This window comes from Pelophylax lessonae (assembly GCF_965119305.1).
Source record: "Pelophylax lessonae genome assembly, chromosome: 13".
Lineage (NCBI taxonomy): Eukaryota > Metazoa > Chordata > Amphibia > Anura > Ranidae > Pelophylax > Pelophylax lessonae.
The window spans coordinates 19,302,080-19,320,486 of record NC_138780.1 but is presented as its reverse complement, the minus strand read 5'-3'; the positions used below and the strand labels follow the sequence as shown (position 1 = coordinate 19,320,486).

At 44.2% G+C, this 18,407-nt stretch overlaps 1 protein-coding gene across 1 annotated transcript in view; it reads right to left on the bottom strand.

Moving 5' to 3' along the window:
• Positions 1-13,743, bottom strand: part of LOC309543125 (uncharacterized protein) — a 52,843-nt gene extending 39,100 nt beyond the window's left edge. Inside the window, exon 1 of the mRNA XM_082242507.1 lies at positions 13,639-13,743. Coding sequence (XP_082098633.1) covers positions 13,639-13,711 — 73 coding nt within the window. The 5' untranslated portion in view covers positions 13,712-13,743. The remainder of the gene's footprint in view (positions 1-13,638) is intronic.
• Positions 13,744-18,407: the final 4,664 nt, after the last annotated feature.

Here is an 18,407-nt window from a genome sequence, read left to right as displayed (position 1 = left end):
GACATTTTCACTTAGGGGTGTACTCACTTTTGTTGCCAGCGTTTTAGACATTAACGGCTGTTTGTTGAGTTATTTTGCGGGGACAGCAAATTTACACTGTTATACAAGCTGTACACTCACTACTTTACATTGTAGCAAAGTGTCATTTCTTCAGTGTTGTCACATGAAAAGAGATAATAAAATATTTACAAAAATGTGAGGGGTGTACTCACTTTTGTGAGATACTGTACATGCTGCTCTGCATACAAGATCAATTAGAGGGAAATTACAATGTATATTTTTGTCCCTTAAAGGTACTAAACTGCCAGGTACTGCCGACATTTTTCTATGGGGCCCCATGATTCGTATTTATATCCTTGTTGCTAAGAATTGAAAAGTGACAACTACTTCAAAAGAAGTATTAGATGGCACAAAAACAGGAAGTGGTGGTGTCTTTTTTAATAAACAGTTCGTCAAAGCTGAGTCAGTGACATGCAAAAATAAAAAAAGATGGCATAAAAAAAAAAAACATCTTAGCATCTAAGATTAATTTGAGGAAGCCAATACTGAGGAGCCTCCCCACATGAACACACACTGATCTCTGTGGGGAGGCAGAGAAGAACGCCATTCTCCCCTGGTATATGGCAGTACTGGGATTGTTCCTGGTCTCATAATTGGCCATGCAAACCAGGGATTTCTCTGGTCTGACCATTGGCCACATGAGCCATGCGCTGATCACTGTGGAGAGGCCCAGGAGAGAATCCCATGCTCCTCCGGTATATGGAAATACCAGCCTTTCCTCTGGTCTGACCATTGGCCACATGAGCCTTGCACTGATCACTGTGGAGAGGCCCAGAAGAGAATCCCATGCTCCTCCGGTATATGGAAATACCAGGCTTTCCCCTGGTCTGACCATTGGCCACATGAGCCATGCACTGATCACTGTGGAGAGGCCCAGAAGAGAATCCCATGCTCCTCCGGTATATGGAAATACCAGGCTTTCCTCTGGCCTGACCATTGGCCACATAAGCCTTGCACTGATCACTGTGGATAGGCCCAGGAGAGAGTCCCATGCTCCACCGGTATATGGAAATACCAGGCTTTCCTCTGGTCTGACCATTGGCCACATGAGCCATGCACTGATGACTGTGGAGAGGCCCAGGAGAGAATCCCATGCTCCTCCAGTATATGGAAATACCAGGGTTTTCTCTGGTTTGACCATTGGCCACATGAGCCTTGCACTGATCACTGTGGAGAGGCCCAGGAGGGAATCCCATGCTCCTCCAGTATATGGAAATACCAGGGTTTTCTCTGGTTTGACCATTGGCCACATGAGCCTTGCACTGATCACTGTGGAGAGGAAGAGGAGATCCCTATGCTCCTTCAGTATATGGAAGTACTGGAATTTTTCCTGGTCTGACCGTTGGCCACGCAAACCGGTATTCTCTCTGGTCTGACCATTGGCCACGTGAGTCACACACTGATCTCTGTGGAGAGGCAGAGGAGAGTCTCATGCTCCTTCAGTATATGGAAGTACCAAGATTTTCTCTAGTCTGACCAATGGCAAAGTCACACACTGATCTCTGCGGAGAGGCAGAGGAGACTCTCCTGCTCCTCTGGTACATGGAAGTATCAGGATTTTGTTTGGGTTGACCATTGGCTATGTAAGCCACGCACTGAGTTCTGTAGAGATGCAGAAGAGAGAGTTCATTGCTCTCCCAGCATACAGAAGCACTAGAATTTTCCCTGGTCTGACCATGGGCCATGCAAACCACACACTTATCTCTGTAGAGAGGAGGTATACAGAAGTAGCAGGGTTTTCTCTGGTCAGACCATTGGCCACATGAGCCATGCGCTGATCTCTGTAGAGAGGCAGAGGAAAGTCTCATGCCCTTTTGGGACATGGAAGTACCAAGATTTCCTCAGTTTGACCAATGGCCACATAAGCCACACATTGATCTCTGTAGACAGGCAGAGGGGAATGCCTCCTCTGGTACATGGAAGTACCAGGATTTCCTGTGGTCTGACTATAGGTCATATGGCCACATAAGCCACACATTGATCTCTGTAGACAGGCAGAGGGGAATGCCTCCTCTGGTACATGGAAGTACCAGGATTTCCTGTGGTCTGACTATAGGTCATATGAGCTGTGCACAGATCTCTGTAGAGAGGCAAAGGAATGTCCAATGCTTTTCCTGTACATGGTAGTACCAAGATTTCCTCTGGCCAGACCATTGGCCACATGAGCCATGCGCTGATCTCTGTAGAGAGGTGGAGGAAAGTCTCATGCCCTTCCGGGATATGGAAGTACCAAGATTTCCTCAGTCTGACCAATGGCCACATAAGCCACACATTGATCTCTGTAGACAGGCAGAGGGGAATCCCTTGCTCATCTGGTACATGGAAGTACCTAGATTTTTTTCTAGTCTGGCCATTTGCTATGTAAGCCACGCACTGATCTCGGTAGAAATGCAGAGGAGAGAGTCCAGTGCTCTCCCAGCATACAGAAGTACTGGAATTTTCCCTGGTCTGACCATTGGCCATGCAAACCACACACTGATCTCTGTGGAGAGGCAGAGGAGAGTCCCATGCTCCCACGGTATGCGGATGTATCAGAATTTACTGTAGTCGGACCATTGGCCACATGAGCCATTCAATGATCTCTGTAGAGAGGCAAATGAGTGTCCCATGATTCTCCGGTACACAGAAGTACCAGGATTTCCTCTAGTCTGACCATTGGTCACATAAGCCATGCACTGACTGATCTCTGTAGAGAGGCAGAGGAGAGAATCCCATGCTCCTCCAGTACATGGAAGCACCAGGATTTCCTGTGGTCTGACCATTGGCCATATGAGCTGTGCACTGATCTCTGTAGAGAGGCACAGGGGAGTGTCCCATGCACCCCTGATAAAGGGAAGTACCAGCATTTCCTTTGGTCTGACCATTGGCCCCATCCACATAAGCCATGCACTGATCTCGGAACCCCAGCGATATGCACATGCATGACAGCATTAATGGCCATACACATGTAGAGCTCTCTACTGGTGCCCTTTTTGAAATGACGCTGGCACAGTGTAATGTATTAACATCTACTATTTCGGCTCCAAGAGACAAATTGTGGGCTCTCATGTAGCTTATGATAAGACACAGCACCAACCTGTTGGTGCTTTAATACCTTCCTGGTATGAGAACACTCCCTGCATTATTACTGAGAACCCTGGAAGTCCAGGAGATAATGGAGGTCCTAGGAATCCTGGAAATCTTGGAAGGGAACCTTTTGAGTACTGTAACCCTTTTTTCTGTGCTGGGGTTTTTTAAGCGCAAGATCTGCTTTAAGCTGGTGCAACCAATTTTTAAAATAGCAAAAATGGAGTCTTTATGAAACCCAACCCAACCCAGTCAGCTACTAACCAAACTGGCTTTAGAGGAACCTTTAAGCCCCGTACACACAAATCGAAATTCGGCCGGGAATTTTCGTCCGACGACTGATCTGCCGATTTTCGGCTTGTTAGTATGATGCTTTCGACAACCGACTCCGACTTTTCGGCCAAAAAAAATCTGGTGTGCAGGCTATAAAATTTTTGTCCTCCGTCAAACACGTCCGATTTTCGTGCAGTCAGTACAGATTTCGACAGGGAAAAATCTTATGAGCAAGACTGGGCATGCTCAGAGAAGAAAGAACACAAAGAAAGCAATCCAACACATGACATCACTTCTGAAGTAGAATTTTGTCGTGCGGGAAAATTTGTGTGCAGTCTAGGCACATTCCAACCAACAAAACACCACTCTGGACAAAAGACGGACGACCGGTTGGCGGAAATTCGTTGCGTGTGTACTAGGCTTTAGACTTCTTTGGAGACAGACATGTACATACATAATTCAGAGTGTTGGCGTTCTGGAGAATATCTTCCACTATTCCACCAAATAAAATTAGCATAAACCCGAGCATCTCCAGATATGTAATTTGCGGTCACACTTCTGTAGTAGTTGGAAACATCAGATCAATACTTGACAAGCCTGCAAATGGATTGGTAACCACAAGAAATCTTTCTACAGGTGTCGTTACTTTGGGGATACCCAGTGTTGGGGGCGATGTGACGTGAGTAACCCATCTCTTCTTACAGACTGTCTACCCTGCCTCCCACAGCTCCTGATACCACAGGAAACCATAATGTAATATCTCTGCTGTGTGTAACCCATATAAACTGTCGCATTTATGTGTTGTAGTATTTATTTTTATTTTTTTTGTGAGTGTGCTGTTATTCCACTAGATTGCAAACTTCTGTAAGTCGAATGTTATGACCCGAATTGTGTCTTTGATCATGGTCTTGTTGCATGAAGAAATCCCCCACCTACTCACATCACTGGATGGTTCTGATAAGGAAACCTCTCATTTGACAATGAACAGGCAAACTAATGGCACTTTTCCACTGCAAGTACCGGCTCGGCTCTACTCGGCCCTGCTTGGCCCGGTTTGCTTTTCCACTGCTGGTACCGCATGGTACGGTGTTGGAACGGTTCGGTACGGTACGATATGGTTTGCTTTTCCTCTAAAGTAGTACTAAAGTTAAGTGGGTGGGATAACAACGATTCTCTGACCAATCAGTGGCTAGTAGTGACTGCATGCAAAGGATTGTGGGATATGGTACCTGTATGGTACCTCTTGGAACCACAATCGAGGTGGTACAGTTTTAGAGAGCCGTACCATTCGGTTCCATGCAGTGGAAAAGCGCCGCCGTACCGTACCATACCGAACCGTTCCTACAACGTACCATGCGGTACCAGCAGTGGAAAAGCACAAAAGCGAGCCGAACCGTTCGGTTCCATGCAGTGGAAAAGCGCCATAAGAGTCTTCTTAAGTTGCCGTTGGACCTGGCAAAGCATGCATTCAACCGTGAAATCACATAGTTTGATTTCCCTTCCAATACCATGCATTTTGAAGGCCATTTTGAATAAATGGGACTCCCTTAATGCAACCTATGTTAAACCGCAAAATAGCGCACTGCAACAGAATAAATAAGCACAAAGGGGACCTCGGGGGGCTGTGTATACAGGCACGTGTTTGTAATCTTACTAGTCATAAAGAATGGAAATGCAGATTGATGCAACTTAGAAAGGAGTCAAATGCACCTGTGAAAGAACTCTGAAGGATCTCAAAAGCCTCTTAAACACTTAAGCCCCGGAAGATTTTACCCCCTTCCTGACCAGGGGGTTTTTTGCGATTTTTTACTGCGTGACTTTAACGGACAATTGCGCGGTCGTGCAACACTGTACCTAAACGAATTTGACGTCCTTTTTTTCCCACAAACAGAGCTTTCTTTTGGTGGTATTTGATCAAATGTGCGATTATTACTTTTTGCGCTATAAACAAAAAAAGAGCGTAAATTTTGAAAAAACAACAATATTTTTCACATTTTTTTATATGGATTCCCCCCCAAAAAAATGTAAAAATCAAAATTTTTTAACATTTTTTGTCAATTTGTTTTCTGCTACATATGTTTGGTAAAAAAAAAAAAAAATTGCAAAAAGCGTATTTTGATTGGTTTGCGCAACAGTTATTGTGTTTACTAACTAAGGGAAAAATTTGTGTCATTTTTGGTGTTTTTTTTTTTAACGCGTAATGGCGGCGATCTGCGATTTTTTTTGCGGGACTGCGACATTGTGGCGGACAGATCGGACCCTTGACTGACATTTTTGACACTTTTGGGGATACCAGTGACATTACTGCAGTAATCAGTGCTATACATATGTACTGTTACTGCAAAATGACACTGGTAGTGAAGGGGTTAACTTTATTTGGGAAGGAGGGGTTAAGTGTGTCCCTAGGGGCGTGATTCTTACTGTGATTGGCTGTGGCTACTAGTGAAGGAACAGTGATCAACGGTCCTACATAGTAGAATCATATGATCACCATTCCTACACAGGGGAGAATGACAGGCGGCTTGTTTACATTAGCCGCCTGTCTTTCTCCCTCTGCACCGACGATCGGCGAGTGACCGGCGGACATCGGGTCCGCCGCTCACACGCACGGACTTGCTAGGGAACGAGCCGGGGCGGGAGCGCGCCTCCGCTATTGGCTCCTAAGCAAGTGAAAGGCGAGTGATGTATATATACGTCACTTTGCCTGGCCGGGGCTGACCGCCGCCGTATATAGTCGTGCGGCGGTCGGCAACCGGTTAAACTGATCTTAAAAATAAAAGCTAAACGCACCTGAAAGCAACTACATTTCTCTATCAACATAAGCCCTACCGCCTGCTATTTTGCAGCAGCATACTTCTACTCTGTCTAGCTTCTAACATGCCACTTTACAGCCAACAGTTAGAGGAGGAACCCCACAAGCGTTCATGGGGCCAACATCTAAAGCCTCGTACACACGCAACGAATTTCTGCCGACCGGTCGTCCGTCTTTTGTCCAGAGTGGTGCCTGTTGGTTGGAATGTGCTCTAGACTGCACACAAATTTTCTCGCCCAACAAAATTCTACTTCAGAAGTGATGTCATGTGTTGGTTTGCTTTCTTTGTGTTCTTTCTTCTCTGAGCATGCCCAGTCTTGCTCATTAGATTTTTCCCTGTCGAAATCTGTACTGACTGCACGAAAATCGGCCGTGTTTTGACGGCGGACAAAAATTATATAGCCTGTACACCAGGATTTTTTCGGACGAAAAGTCGGAGTCGGTTGTCGGAAGCAACATACCAACAAGCCGAAAATCGGCAAATCGGTCGTCGGACGAAAATTCCCTGCCAAATTTCTACTCGTGTGTACGGGGCTTAACCCTCTACAGAATGACAGTTAATGGAAAAACCCCCAAAGACCTTCATGGTGCCAATATTGAACACTTTACAGACTGAGCTAATACAGAAAGCCCCAAAGGACATTCATGAGGCCAAGATCTAACACTTTACAGACTTACAGTTAATGGAGAAAACCCCACAGGCATTCATGGGGGCCAACATCTAACACCCTACAGAATGACGGTTGATGGAGAAATCCCCACAGACATTTAGAGCTATGAAACCTAACTCTACATACTGATGATTAATGGAGAAACCAACAAAGACATTTATGGGATCAACATCCAATACTCTACAGACTGATGGTTAATGGGGAAACGCCCACAGACATTCATGAGGCAGACATCTAATGTTCCGCAGACTAATGGTTTTTGAAGAAACCCCCATAGACATAAATGGGGCCAACATCTAGACTGTAATACTATACAAGCTGACTGTGAATGGAGAAACCCCAAAGACATTCACAACACGAGGCTGACATCTACTACTTTTCAGACTGACGTTTACTAGAGTAACCCCCATTGATGTTCATGGGGCCATTTAACACTTTACAGACTGATAGATAATGAAGAGACGTTCATGGGGCCAACATCTAACAATATACAGGCTGATAGTTATTGGAGAAAATCCCACAGACTTCATGGGGCCAACATCTTACACTCTACAGAGTATTAGTTAATGGGAAACCCCCTCAGACATTCATGAGGCTGACATCTAATTTTCCATAGACTAATGGTAATGAAGAAACCCCCATAGACATTCATGGGGCAAACATCTAACACTATACAGATGGACGGTTAATGGAGAAACTCCAACAGACAATCATGAGGCTGACATGTGATGCTCTGCAGACTGATGGTAAATGGAAAAACCCCACCCCACAGGCTTTCATGTGGTTAATATCAAATACTCTATTAAATAACGATGAATGAAGAAACACCCGCAGACATTCAAGGGACCAACGTCTAACACGCTACAGACTGACAGGTAATGAAGAAACCCCCAAAAGGCGTTCATGGGGCCAACATCTATCAATCTGCAGACTGACGGTCAATGGAGAAACCTCCACAGACATTCATTAGGCTGACATCTACTGCTCTGCAGACTGATGGCTAATAGAGAAACCTCCACAGATGTTTATGGGGCTGGCATCTAACATTCTACTGACTGATCGTTGAAGAAACCCCTATAGACATTCAGGGGGGCAACATTCAACAATCTACAGACTGACGTTAAATAGAGAAACCCCCTTAGATGTTATTGGGGCCAACAAGGAATACTCTATTGACTGACAGTCAGTGGAGAAACCTCTGCAGACATTCATGAAGCTGACATCTATTGCTCTGCAGACTGATGGTTAATGAAGAAACCCACAGAGATGTTCACGGAGCCAACATCTAACAATGTACAGGCTGATAGTTATTGGAGAAATTCCCACAGACTTCATGGGGCCACCATCTAACACTCTAGAGATGTTTATTGGTTCTTTGAGATCAAAAACATTAAAAACATTATCTTGTGTGCCTTCTAAATAGTATAGCTAAGTTATCTTTCCTCTTCACTCTCTAGTCTCTAGTCTCTAGTAAGTGGTGGTGTCAGTGGGAGGAATAGTGCCCCCATTGGTGGTGTCAGTGGGAGGAATAGTGCCCCCATTGGTGGTGTCAGTGGCATGAATAGTGCCCCCATTGGTGGTGTCAGTGGGATGAATAGTGCCCCCATTGGTGGTGTCAGTGGCATGAATAGTGCCCCATTGGTGGTGTCAGTGGGAGGAATAGTGCCCCATTGGTGGTGTCAGTGGGAGGAATAGTGCCCCCATTAGTAGTGTCAGTGGGACGAATAGTGCCCCATTGGTGGTGTCAGTGGGAGGAATAGTGCCCCGTTGGTGGTGTCAGTGGGAGGAATAGTGCCCCCATTGGTGGTCTCAGTGGGAGGAATAGTGCCCCCATTGGTGGTCTCAGTGGGAGGAATAGTGCCCCCATTGGTGGTCTCAGTGGGAGGAATAGTGCCCCCATTGGTGGTCTCAGTGGGAGGAATAGTGCCCCCATTGGTGGTCTCAGTGGGAGGAATAGTGCCCCCATTAGTGGTATCAGTGGGAGGAATAGTGCCCCCATTGGTGGTGTCAGTGGGAGGAATAGTGCCCCCATTGGTGGTGTCAGTGGGAGGAATAGTGCCCCCATTGGTGGTGTCAGTGGGAGGAATAGTGCCCCATTGGTGGTGTCAGTGGGAGGAATAGTACCCCATTGGTGGTTTCAGTGGGAAGAATAGTGCCACAAGGTCCATACAAAGGCAAGTTAAAGGGCCGCCTTCAGCCCCAGGGCCACAGTCTGGAGACCACTGCTCTAGCTCATAGTGTCTTCCTAACACCAAATCGTAGCATGAGACAGTAAAAATGGAAAGCCTTCAGCTCATTCTTCTGAATAGATTGCTTTATGGTAGCAGGCAGAGTGTACAAAATACAGCAGCTTATGCGTTTCGGCCATAAGCCTTAATCATATGATTAAAACTTATGGCCGAAACACGTAAGCTGCTGTATTTTGTACACTATGCCTGGTACAATAAAGCAATCTATTTGGAAGAATGAGCTGCCGGCTCTCCATTTTACCATTTCATACTTATTTTATGCACTGGTAGTAGTGTATAATCAGGAACAGGTCATGCTACTAAGGGAGGCAAAATTGAAGCCCCTAAGGAAAAAATGGTAAGGGGGTAACCACCACAGGTTACTAGGGGTTCCTTGAGCAAGGGGCAACTTCTGCATCTCAGATAAATTCCCACTGACATTATTGATCTTTTAAGCTATCTATAAGGCGGAAAGTATTGCCAATGACAACAAATGTAAGGAGCACTCTTCCCACTGGCCATCACAATAATGTATCATGAGCTGTAGATATCGTAATTTCTAGCAGGGGTTCCCTGAGACTGGAAAGTTATTTTAAGGGTTCCTCTGTGTTGGAAAGGTTGAGAAAGGTTGCTCTGGAGGAACCCTGGCTGTGAAACCCTGCCTTAGAGAATATGGCACCAATTCCTGACCCTGCAGTTATTTCCATAGGGGCTTCAATTCTGCCCCTATGAATAGCTGAAACATGGACCACATGTCTTTTACACCTCGATAAAAGGGACCTTTTATGTTTAATGTTGCTTCTAATTTGTTTAACATAACCCATTTATAGCAAAAACCTTCTAGGATTTCTAGAGAAGCTATTGGCAGCACTCCCATCAATCCCTTCTATGTACTTTTTTTTATGATAGAGGAAAAGGAAACAATGCCCAGAAGAATTCTCCAAGGAGGCAGACAAACAGTGCTCTAGCTCAGGGGTCTCCAAACTTTCTAAACAAAGGGCCAGTCTACTGTACTTCCGACTTTAGGGGGGGGGGGGGGCTGTATTATGGCCAGTGGGAGAAAACAATGTCTCATCTTTGGTATTAGAGGAGTTATTAGTGCCCCATCATTTGTGTCTGTGGGAGAAATAGTGCCCCATTGTTGGTGTCAGTGGGCGGAATAGTGCCCCATTGGTGGTGTTAGTGGGAGGAATAGTGCCCCCATTGGTGGTGTCAGTGGGAGGAATAGTGCCCCCATTGGTGGTGTCAGTGGGAGGAATAGTGCCCCCATTAGTGGTGTCAGTGGGAGGAATAGTGCCCCCATTAGTGGTGTTAGTGGGAGGAATAGTGCCCCCATTGGTGGTGTCAGTGGGAGGAATAGTGCCCCATTGGTGGTGTCAGTGGGAGGAATAGTGCCTCATTGGTGATGTCAGTGGAAGGAATAGTGCCCTTATTAGTGGTGTCAGTGGAAGGAATAGTGCCCCATTGGTGGTGTCAGTGGAAGGAATAGTGGCCCATTGGTGGTGTCAGTGGGAGGAATAGTGGCCCATTGCTGGTGTCAGTGGGAGGAATAGTGCCTCATTGGTGGTGTCAGTGGAAGGAATAGTGCCCCCATTAATGGCGTCAGTGGGAGGAATAGTGCCCCCATTGGTGGTGTCAGTGGGAGGAATAGTGCCCCCATTGATGGTGTCAGTGGGAGGAATAGTGCCCCCATTAGTGGTGTCAGTGGGAGGAATAGTGCCCCCATTGGTGGTGTCAGTGGGAGGAATAGTGCCCCCATTAGTGGTGTCAGTGGAAGGAATAGTGCCCCATTGGTGGTATCAGTGGGAGGAATTGTACCCCATTGGTGGTTTCAGTGGGAAGAATAGTGCAACAATGTCCATACAAAGGCAAGTTAAAGGGCCGCAATCAGCCTCAGGGCCACGGTCTGGAGACCACTGCTCTAGCTCATAGTGTCTTCCTAACACCGAAATGTAGCATGAGACAGTAAAATGGAAAGCCTTCAGCTCATTCTTCCAAATAGATTGCTTTATGGTAGCAGGCAGAATGTAAAAAATACAGCAGCTTACGCGTTTCGTCAATAAGCCTTAATCATAAGTCCTGCTACCATAAAGCAATCCATTTGGAAGAACGAGCTGCCGGCTCTCCATTTTAACTTTTCATACCTATTTTATGCACTGGTAGTAGTGTATAATCAGGAGCAGGTCATTCTACTAAGGGAGGCAAAGTTGAAGCCCCTAAGGAAAATATGGTAAGGACTGGAAATGGTGTCATAGTCTCCACGATAAATTAGCTTGACAAAATTCCACAAAGCTATGTGAGTTATCTGAGACACATTCGTCATTTTAGCCAACGATAATCATCAAAATGTTCAGTTGACGTTCCAAATGTCAAGTTGATGTGGAAATTCCTTTGCATGCGGCAAATACTGCAAGCCTTTATTTCTCGGGTAATAATACTTTTCCCCACAAAATTTTTATTTTCCTAAATACCACACCTCTATTTTATTTTATGTTCTCAAAATTGAACTAAGCTAGAAGATATTGCAGGGTGTCCCAAAAGTCCCCATACATGGGGAAAAATGGGAAATTGTAGCTAAACGTATCTTTATCTATAAAATATTCATTATAAAAATACGCTCTACGTGTTGGCTAAATCTTTCTATAAAAATATAATAGTAAATTTTTCCATTACTGTTTAGCGCAGTCTTCTGCAACCTTCCCTCCCCCCCCCCCCCCCCAGAAGAGCCCCTAAAATAATTTTCCAGTCTTCTACTTAAACCAATTCATCGGTGGTCATTGGGAAGAATGTTCCTTACATTGGTGATCAGTGGGAAGAATGCTCCTTAAATTGGTCAGTGAGAAGAATGTCCCTTACATCAGTGAGAAGAATGTCCCCTACATTGGTGGTCAGTGGGAAGAATGCTCCTTACATTGGTGATCAGTGGGAAGAATGCTCCTTAAATTGGTCAGTGAGAAGAATGTCCCTTACATTGGTGGTCAGTGGGAAGAATGTCCCATACATTGGTGGTCAGTGAGAAGAATGTCCCTTACATTGGTGGTCAGTGAGAAGAATGCTCCTTGAATTGATGGTCAGTGGGAACAAAGTTCCTTACATTGGTGGTCAGTGGGAAGAATGTTCCTTAAATTGGTGATCAGTGGGAAGAATGTCCCTTACATTGGTGATCAGTGGGAAGAATGTTCCCTTACATTGGTGGTCAGTGGGAAGAATGTTCCTTAAATTGGTGATCAGTGGGAAGAATGTCCCTTACATTGGTGATCAGTGGGAAGAATGTCCCTTACATTGATGGTCAGTGGGAAGAATGTCCCTTACATTGGTGATCATTGGGAGGAATGCCTTTTACATTGGTGGTCAGTGGGAAGAATGCCCCTTATATTGGTGGTCAGTGAGAAGAATGCCCCTTACATTGATGGTCAGTGGGAGGAATGCCTCTTATATTGGTGGTCAGTGGGAGGAATGCCTCTTACATTGGTGGTCAGTGGGAAGAACACTTCTTACATTCCAGGACCAGGACATTACCTGCATGGAGTTTGCATGTTCTCCACATGCATGCATAGGTTTGTTCTACCACTCCAAAGACATGCTGGTGGGTTAATTGGCGCCTGATTTAATTAGCCCTACTCTGTGCATGTATGCAGGCGATATGGGGGTCCTTAGATGGTGAGCAAATTTAGGGAAGGGACTGAAATAAATGTACAGTAGCTACAGCACTGTGTAAATTATTGGCACTATATAATAAAATAATAAAAGGAATAATAATAATAATATTATTTTTATTTTTTATTTTACTAATAATAATATTAAATTAATAAAATAATAAAAATAAATAATATAATTAAAAAAAAAAAAAAATATATATATATATATATATATATATATATATATATATATATGGTACTAAAATAATAAAAGTAATAATAATAATAATAATAATAGTAAAATAAAAAAATTATAATAATATTAAATTAATAAAATAATAAAAATAAATAATATAATTAAAAAAAAAAAAAATATATATATATATATATATATATATATATATAAGGTACTAAAATAATAAAAGTAATAATAATAATAATACTAAAATAAAAAAATTATAATAATAATATTAAATTAATAAAATAATAAAAATAAATAATATAATTAAAAAAAAAAAAAAAAAATATATATATATATATATATATATATATATATATATATATATATATATATATATATATATATATATATAAGGTACTAAAATAATAAAAGTAATAATAATAATAATAATACTAAAATAAAAAAATTATAATAATAATATTAAATTAATAAAAATAAATAATATAATTTAAAATTTTTTATTTATATATTTATATATATATATATATATATATATATATATATATATATATATATATATATATAGTACAAATCAATTGAAGAAAAAAAATCCTATTTTCTATATTTCCTAAAGCTTTTTTTTTTTTTTTTATTAAAATGAGCAATGACCAGGGGCAGTTTAGCATAATAAAAGATTCATGGCACCTACCATGTTCGTAATCCTGGCACCCATATGCCATGGCCCCGTCGTTGCTGCACGCTGTCGGCGATCTGTGTCTCATTTGTCGATTGCCTACAATGTGATGTGCTGCACAGGGCGCTCGTAGCCACACACACAGGAAATAAGCCCACAGCTCGCGACACAGGCAGGCACGCAGCCGAGCTGAGTACAAAAAATAAAACGAAGTGACGTCTTGGAAACTTTTCTCAGAGCTGCTGAGGTTTTCACTTGTGATAACTTCTCACATTTTGGGCGGCTGCTGTTGATTAGGCAATTTTCTCCTGAAACAAGATGTTGTTGCAGAGGCGGCGAGGATTGCTTAGAGATTTGTTTTTTATTTATATAGAGTTACTATTAGAAGCACAGATTTCCCATTCCTGCAGTTTTATATAGATCAGAGTTGGTTTTCTACATAAGATTGGTACAGCTCACATACAGTATCATTTTTCACCAGAAGATGGCAGCAACTGACCACTATGAGATACATACAGTATCTTACAAAAGTGAGTACACCCCTCACATTTTTTTAAATATTTTATTATACCTTTTCATGTGACAACACTGAAGAAATGACACTTTGCTACAATGTAAAGTAGTGAGTGTACAGCTTGTATAACAGTGTAAATTTGCTGTCCTCTCAAAATAACTCAACACACAGCCATTAATAGTAGTGAATGATGCAGCGCTATAAGTACAAGATATATATGAACAGATTGTCTTTCAGTCCATAAAGTAATCATGCACACCGAGTTAATACATAATCATAATGTTGAGGAGATTCCACAAAAGTGCAGTCCAAATGGAAATCATGCAGACAATCCACCAATCCAAGCAAGATGTGAGGATAGCCACCACCATGAAGATTAGATTAGCCTCTTACCAGAGCGCCATGATCCCCATTACAGGGTTCATGAACAGCGGGAGAAACAAATCCTGGAAACAGCAAGGTATCTCACACCAGCTCCTTCAACCGCCGCACTCGCTCCTCTCATAACCATTACATATAGAGAGAAAAAACGACTTCCATGGTGTAATAACGTCAAAGGACTTTAATTATAAATAAAACATACAGATGGCAACTCACATTTTAAGCTGAGAAGGCAGGCATGTATCATAGAGGATCCTCAACCCGGGATCCTACCGGAAAGATGGCCGCCGCGTCCCCTCGCTGTTAGCAACGTGACGTGCCACAGGCTCCTCCTACGCGTTTCGTCAGACTAATGACGTCGTCAGGGGGTGAGATACCTTGCTGTTTCCAGGATTTGTTTCTCCCGCTGTTCATGATCCCTGTAAACAAATCCTGGAAACAGCAAGGTATCTCACCCCCTGACGACGTCATTAGTCTGACGAAACGCGTAGGAGAAGCCTGCGGTACGTCACGTTGCTAACAGCGAGGGGACGCGGCGGCCATCTTTCCGGTAGGATACCGGGTTGAGGATCCTCTACGATACATGCCTGCCTTCTCAGCTTAAAATGTGAGTTGCCATCTGTATGTTTTATTTATAATTAAAGTCCTTTGACGTTATTACACCATGGAAGTCGTCTTTTCTCTCTATATGTAATGGTTATGAGAGGAGCAAGTGCGGCGGTTGAAGGAGCTGGTATGAGATACCTTGCTGTTTCCAGGATTTGTTTCTCCCGCTGTTCATGATCCCTGTAATGGGGATCATGGCGCTCTGGTAAGAGGCTAATCTAATCTTCATGGTGGTGGCTATCATCACATCTTGCTTGGATTGGTGGATTATCTGCATGATTTCATTTGGACTGCACTTTTGTGGAATCTCCTCAACATTATGATTATGTATTAACTCAGTGTGCCTGATTACTTTATGGACTGAAGGACAATCTGTTCATATATATCTTGTATTTATAGCGCTGCATCATTCACTACTACTACTATCCTTTTGATCCGTTTTTTCTAATTCAGGATTAGATGCTGGCAGCTATATGAATTTAATTTAATCGAGCGTATGATATATGTGATGCGCAGCAATTCTCATATATATATATATATATATATACACAGCCATTAATGTCTAAACTGCTGGCAACAAAAGTGAGTACACCCCTAAGTGAAAATGTACAAATTGGGCCCAATTAGCCATTTTCCCTCCCCGGTGTCATGTGACTCGTTAGTGTTAGAAGGTCTCAGGTGTGAATGGGGGGCAGGTGTGTTAAATTTGGTGTTATAGCTCTCACTCTCTCAAACTGGTCACTGGAAATTCAACATGGCACCTCATGGCAAAGAACTCTCTGAGGATCTGAAAAAAAGAATTGTTGCTCTACATAAAGATGGCCTAGGCTGAAAAGAAGATTGCCAAGACCCTGAAACTGAGCTGCAGCACGGTGGCCAAGACCATACAGCGGTTTAACAGGACAGGTTCCACCCAGAACAGGCCTCGCCATGGTCGACCAAAGAAGTTGAGTGCACGTACTCAGCGTCATATCCAGAGGTTGTCTTTGGGAAATAGAAGTATGAGTGCTGCCAGCATTGCTGCAGAGGTTGAAGGGGTGGGGGGTCAGCCTGTCAGCGCTCAGACCATACGCCGCACACTGCATCAAACTGGTCTGCATGGCTGTCGTCCCAGAAGGAAGCCTCTTCTAAAGATGATTCACAAGAAAGCCCACAAACAGTTTGCTGAAGACAAGCAGACTAAGGACATGGATTACTGGAACCATCTCCTGTGGTCTGATTAGACCAAGATAAACTTATTTGGTTCAGATGGTGTCAGGCGTGTGTGGCGGCAACCAGGTGAGGAGTACAAAGACAAGTGTGTCTTCCTACAGTCAAGCATGGTGGTGGGAGTGTCATGGTCTGGGTCTGCATGAGTGCTGCCGGCACTGGGGAGCTACAGTTCATTGCGGGAACCATGAATGCCAACATGTACTGTGACATACTGAAGCAGAGCATGATCCCCTCCCTTCAGAGACTGGGCCACAGGGCAGTATTCCAACATAACGACCCCAAACACCTCCAAGATGACCACTGCCTTGCTAAAGAAGCTGAGGGTAAAGGTGATGGACTGGCCAAGCATGTCTCCAGACCTAAACCCTATTGAGCATCTGTGGGGCATTCTCAAACAGAAGGTGGAGGAGTGCAAAGTCTCTAACATCCACCAGCTCCGTGATGTCATCATGGAGGAGTAGAAGAGGACTCCAGTGGCAACCTGTGATGCTCTGGTGAACTCCATGCCCAAGAGGGTTAAGGCAGTGCTGGAAAATAGTGGCGGCCACACAAAATATTGTCACTTTGGGGCCAATCTGGACATTTTCTCTTTAACTTTAACCATATAGAGTGCTGCTGAGTCCCCCCATCACATTGGAGTCCCCCTCTATACATGACAGTTCCCTATTAAAGCATAGTATCCCCAAAACAGAGTACCCCCCGTCAAATCAGAATCTCCCCATCCCATCAGAGTCCCTTATCAAATTAGAGTGCCTCCCTATAAATAAGAGCACCCCCCCCCCCTCACAACAGAGTGCCCCATTACATCAGAGTTTCCTCTTCACATCAGAGTCCCTGCTATACATCAGAGGCCCCCCAACCCCACAGAATGTCTCCATCATGAAGGCAGAGTCTTCCTATACATGACAGCCCCCATTAAAGCAGAGTACCCCCACAACATTACATCAGAGCCCCTGCTAAATATCAGAGGCCCCCCATCACCAAAGTCCCTCCATAAGAGAGCCAGAGTCCTCTCATCACATTAGAGTCCCCCCCTATACATGACAGCCCCCTATTAAAGCAGAGTACCCCCACAAAAGAGTACTGCCATCAAATCAAAGTATACCCATCCCACCATGGGGAGTCCCTCTTTCACATAGGAAGCCCCAATCACAGAGCCCCCCCCCCATCACCACAGAGTATCTTAACAGAGTCAAAGTCCCCTATAAATGAGAGCCCCCCCCATCACAGCAGAGTACCCCATCACATCCAAGTCTCCCTTTCATGTCAGTATCTCCCCTGACATCAGAGGCTCCCTATCACCACAGAGGGCTTCCATCACAGTGTCAGAGTCCCCCATCACATCAGAGACCCCCCCCCCCTATACACAAGAGCCATTCATCACATCAGAGGACCCCCCTATACAACAGACCCCCCATCACCACAGAGCGCCTCCATCACATCAGAGTCTCCCCAATAAATGAAAGCTCCCGATAACAGCAGAGTACCCGCACAACAGTGTACCCCATCGCATCAGGGTCTCCCTATCACAGAGTCCCCCATCACAACAAAGTGCCTCCATCACAGCGTCAGAATCCCCCATCACATCAGAGTCTCCCCTATAAATGAAAGCTCCCTAAAACAGAAGAGTACCCACACAGCAGCGTACCCCATTACATCAGGGTCTCCCTATCACAGAGTCACCTATCACAACAAAGTGCCTCCATTACAGCTTCAGAATCCCCCATCACATCAGAGTCCCCCCCCTATACACGAGAGTACCCCCACAACAAAATACCCCATCACTGTAGAGTCTCCTCTTCACATCAGAGTCCCTGATATATATCAGAGGCCCCCAATCAGAGTCCTCTCATCACATCAGAGTCCCGCCTATACATGTCAGCCCCCATCACATCAGAGTAGCCCCACAACAGAGCACAACTATCACATCAGAGTCTCCCTACCACATCAAAGTCCCTGCTATACATCAGAGGCCCCCCATCACCACAGAGTGTCTCTATCACAGAGCCAGGAGCCCCCCCTGTTACATTAGAGTCCCCCCTATACACAACAGTACCCCCCGCAACAGAGT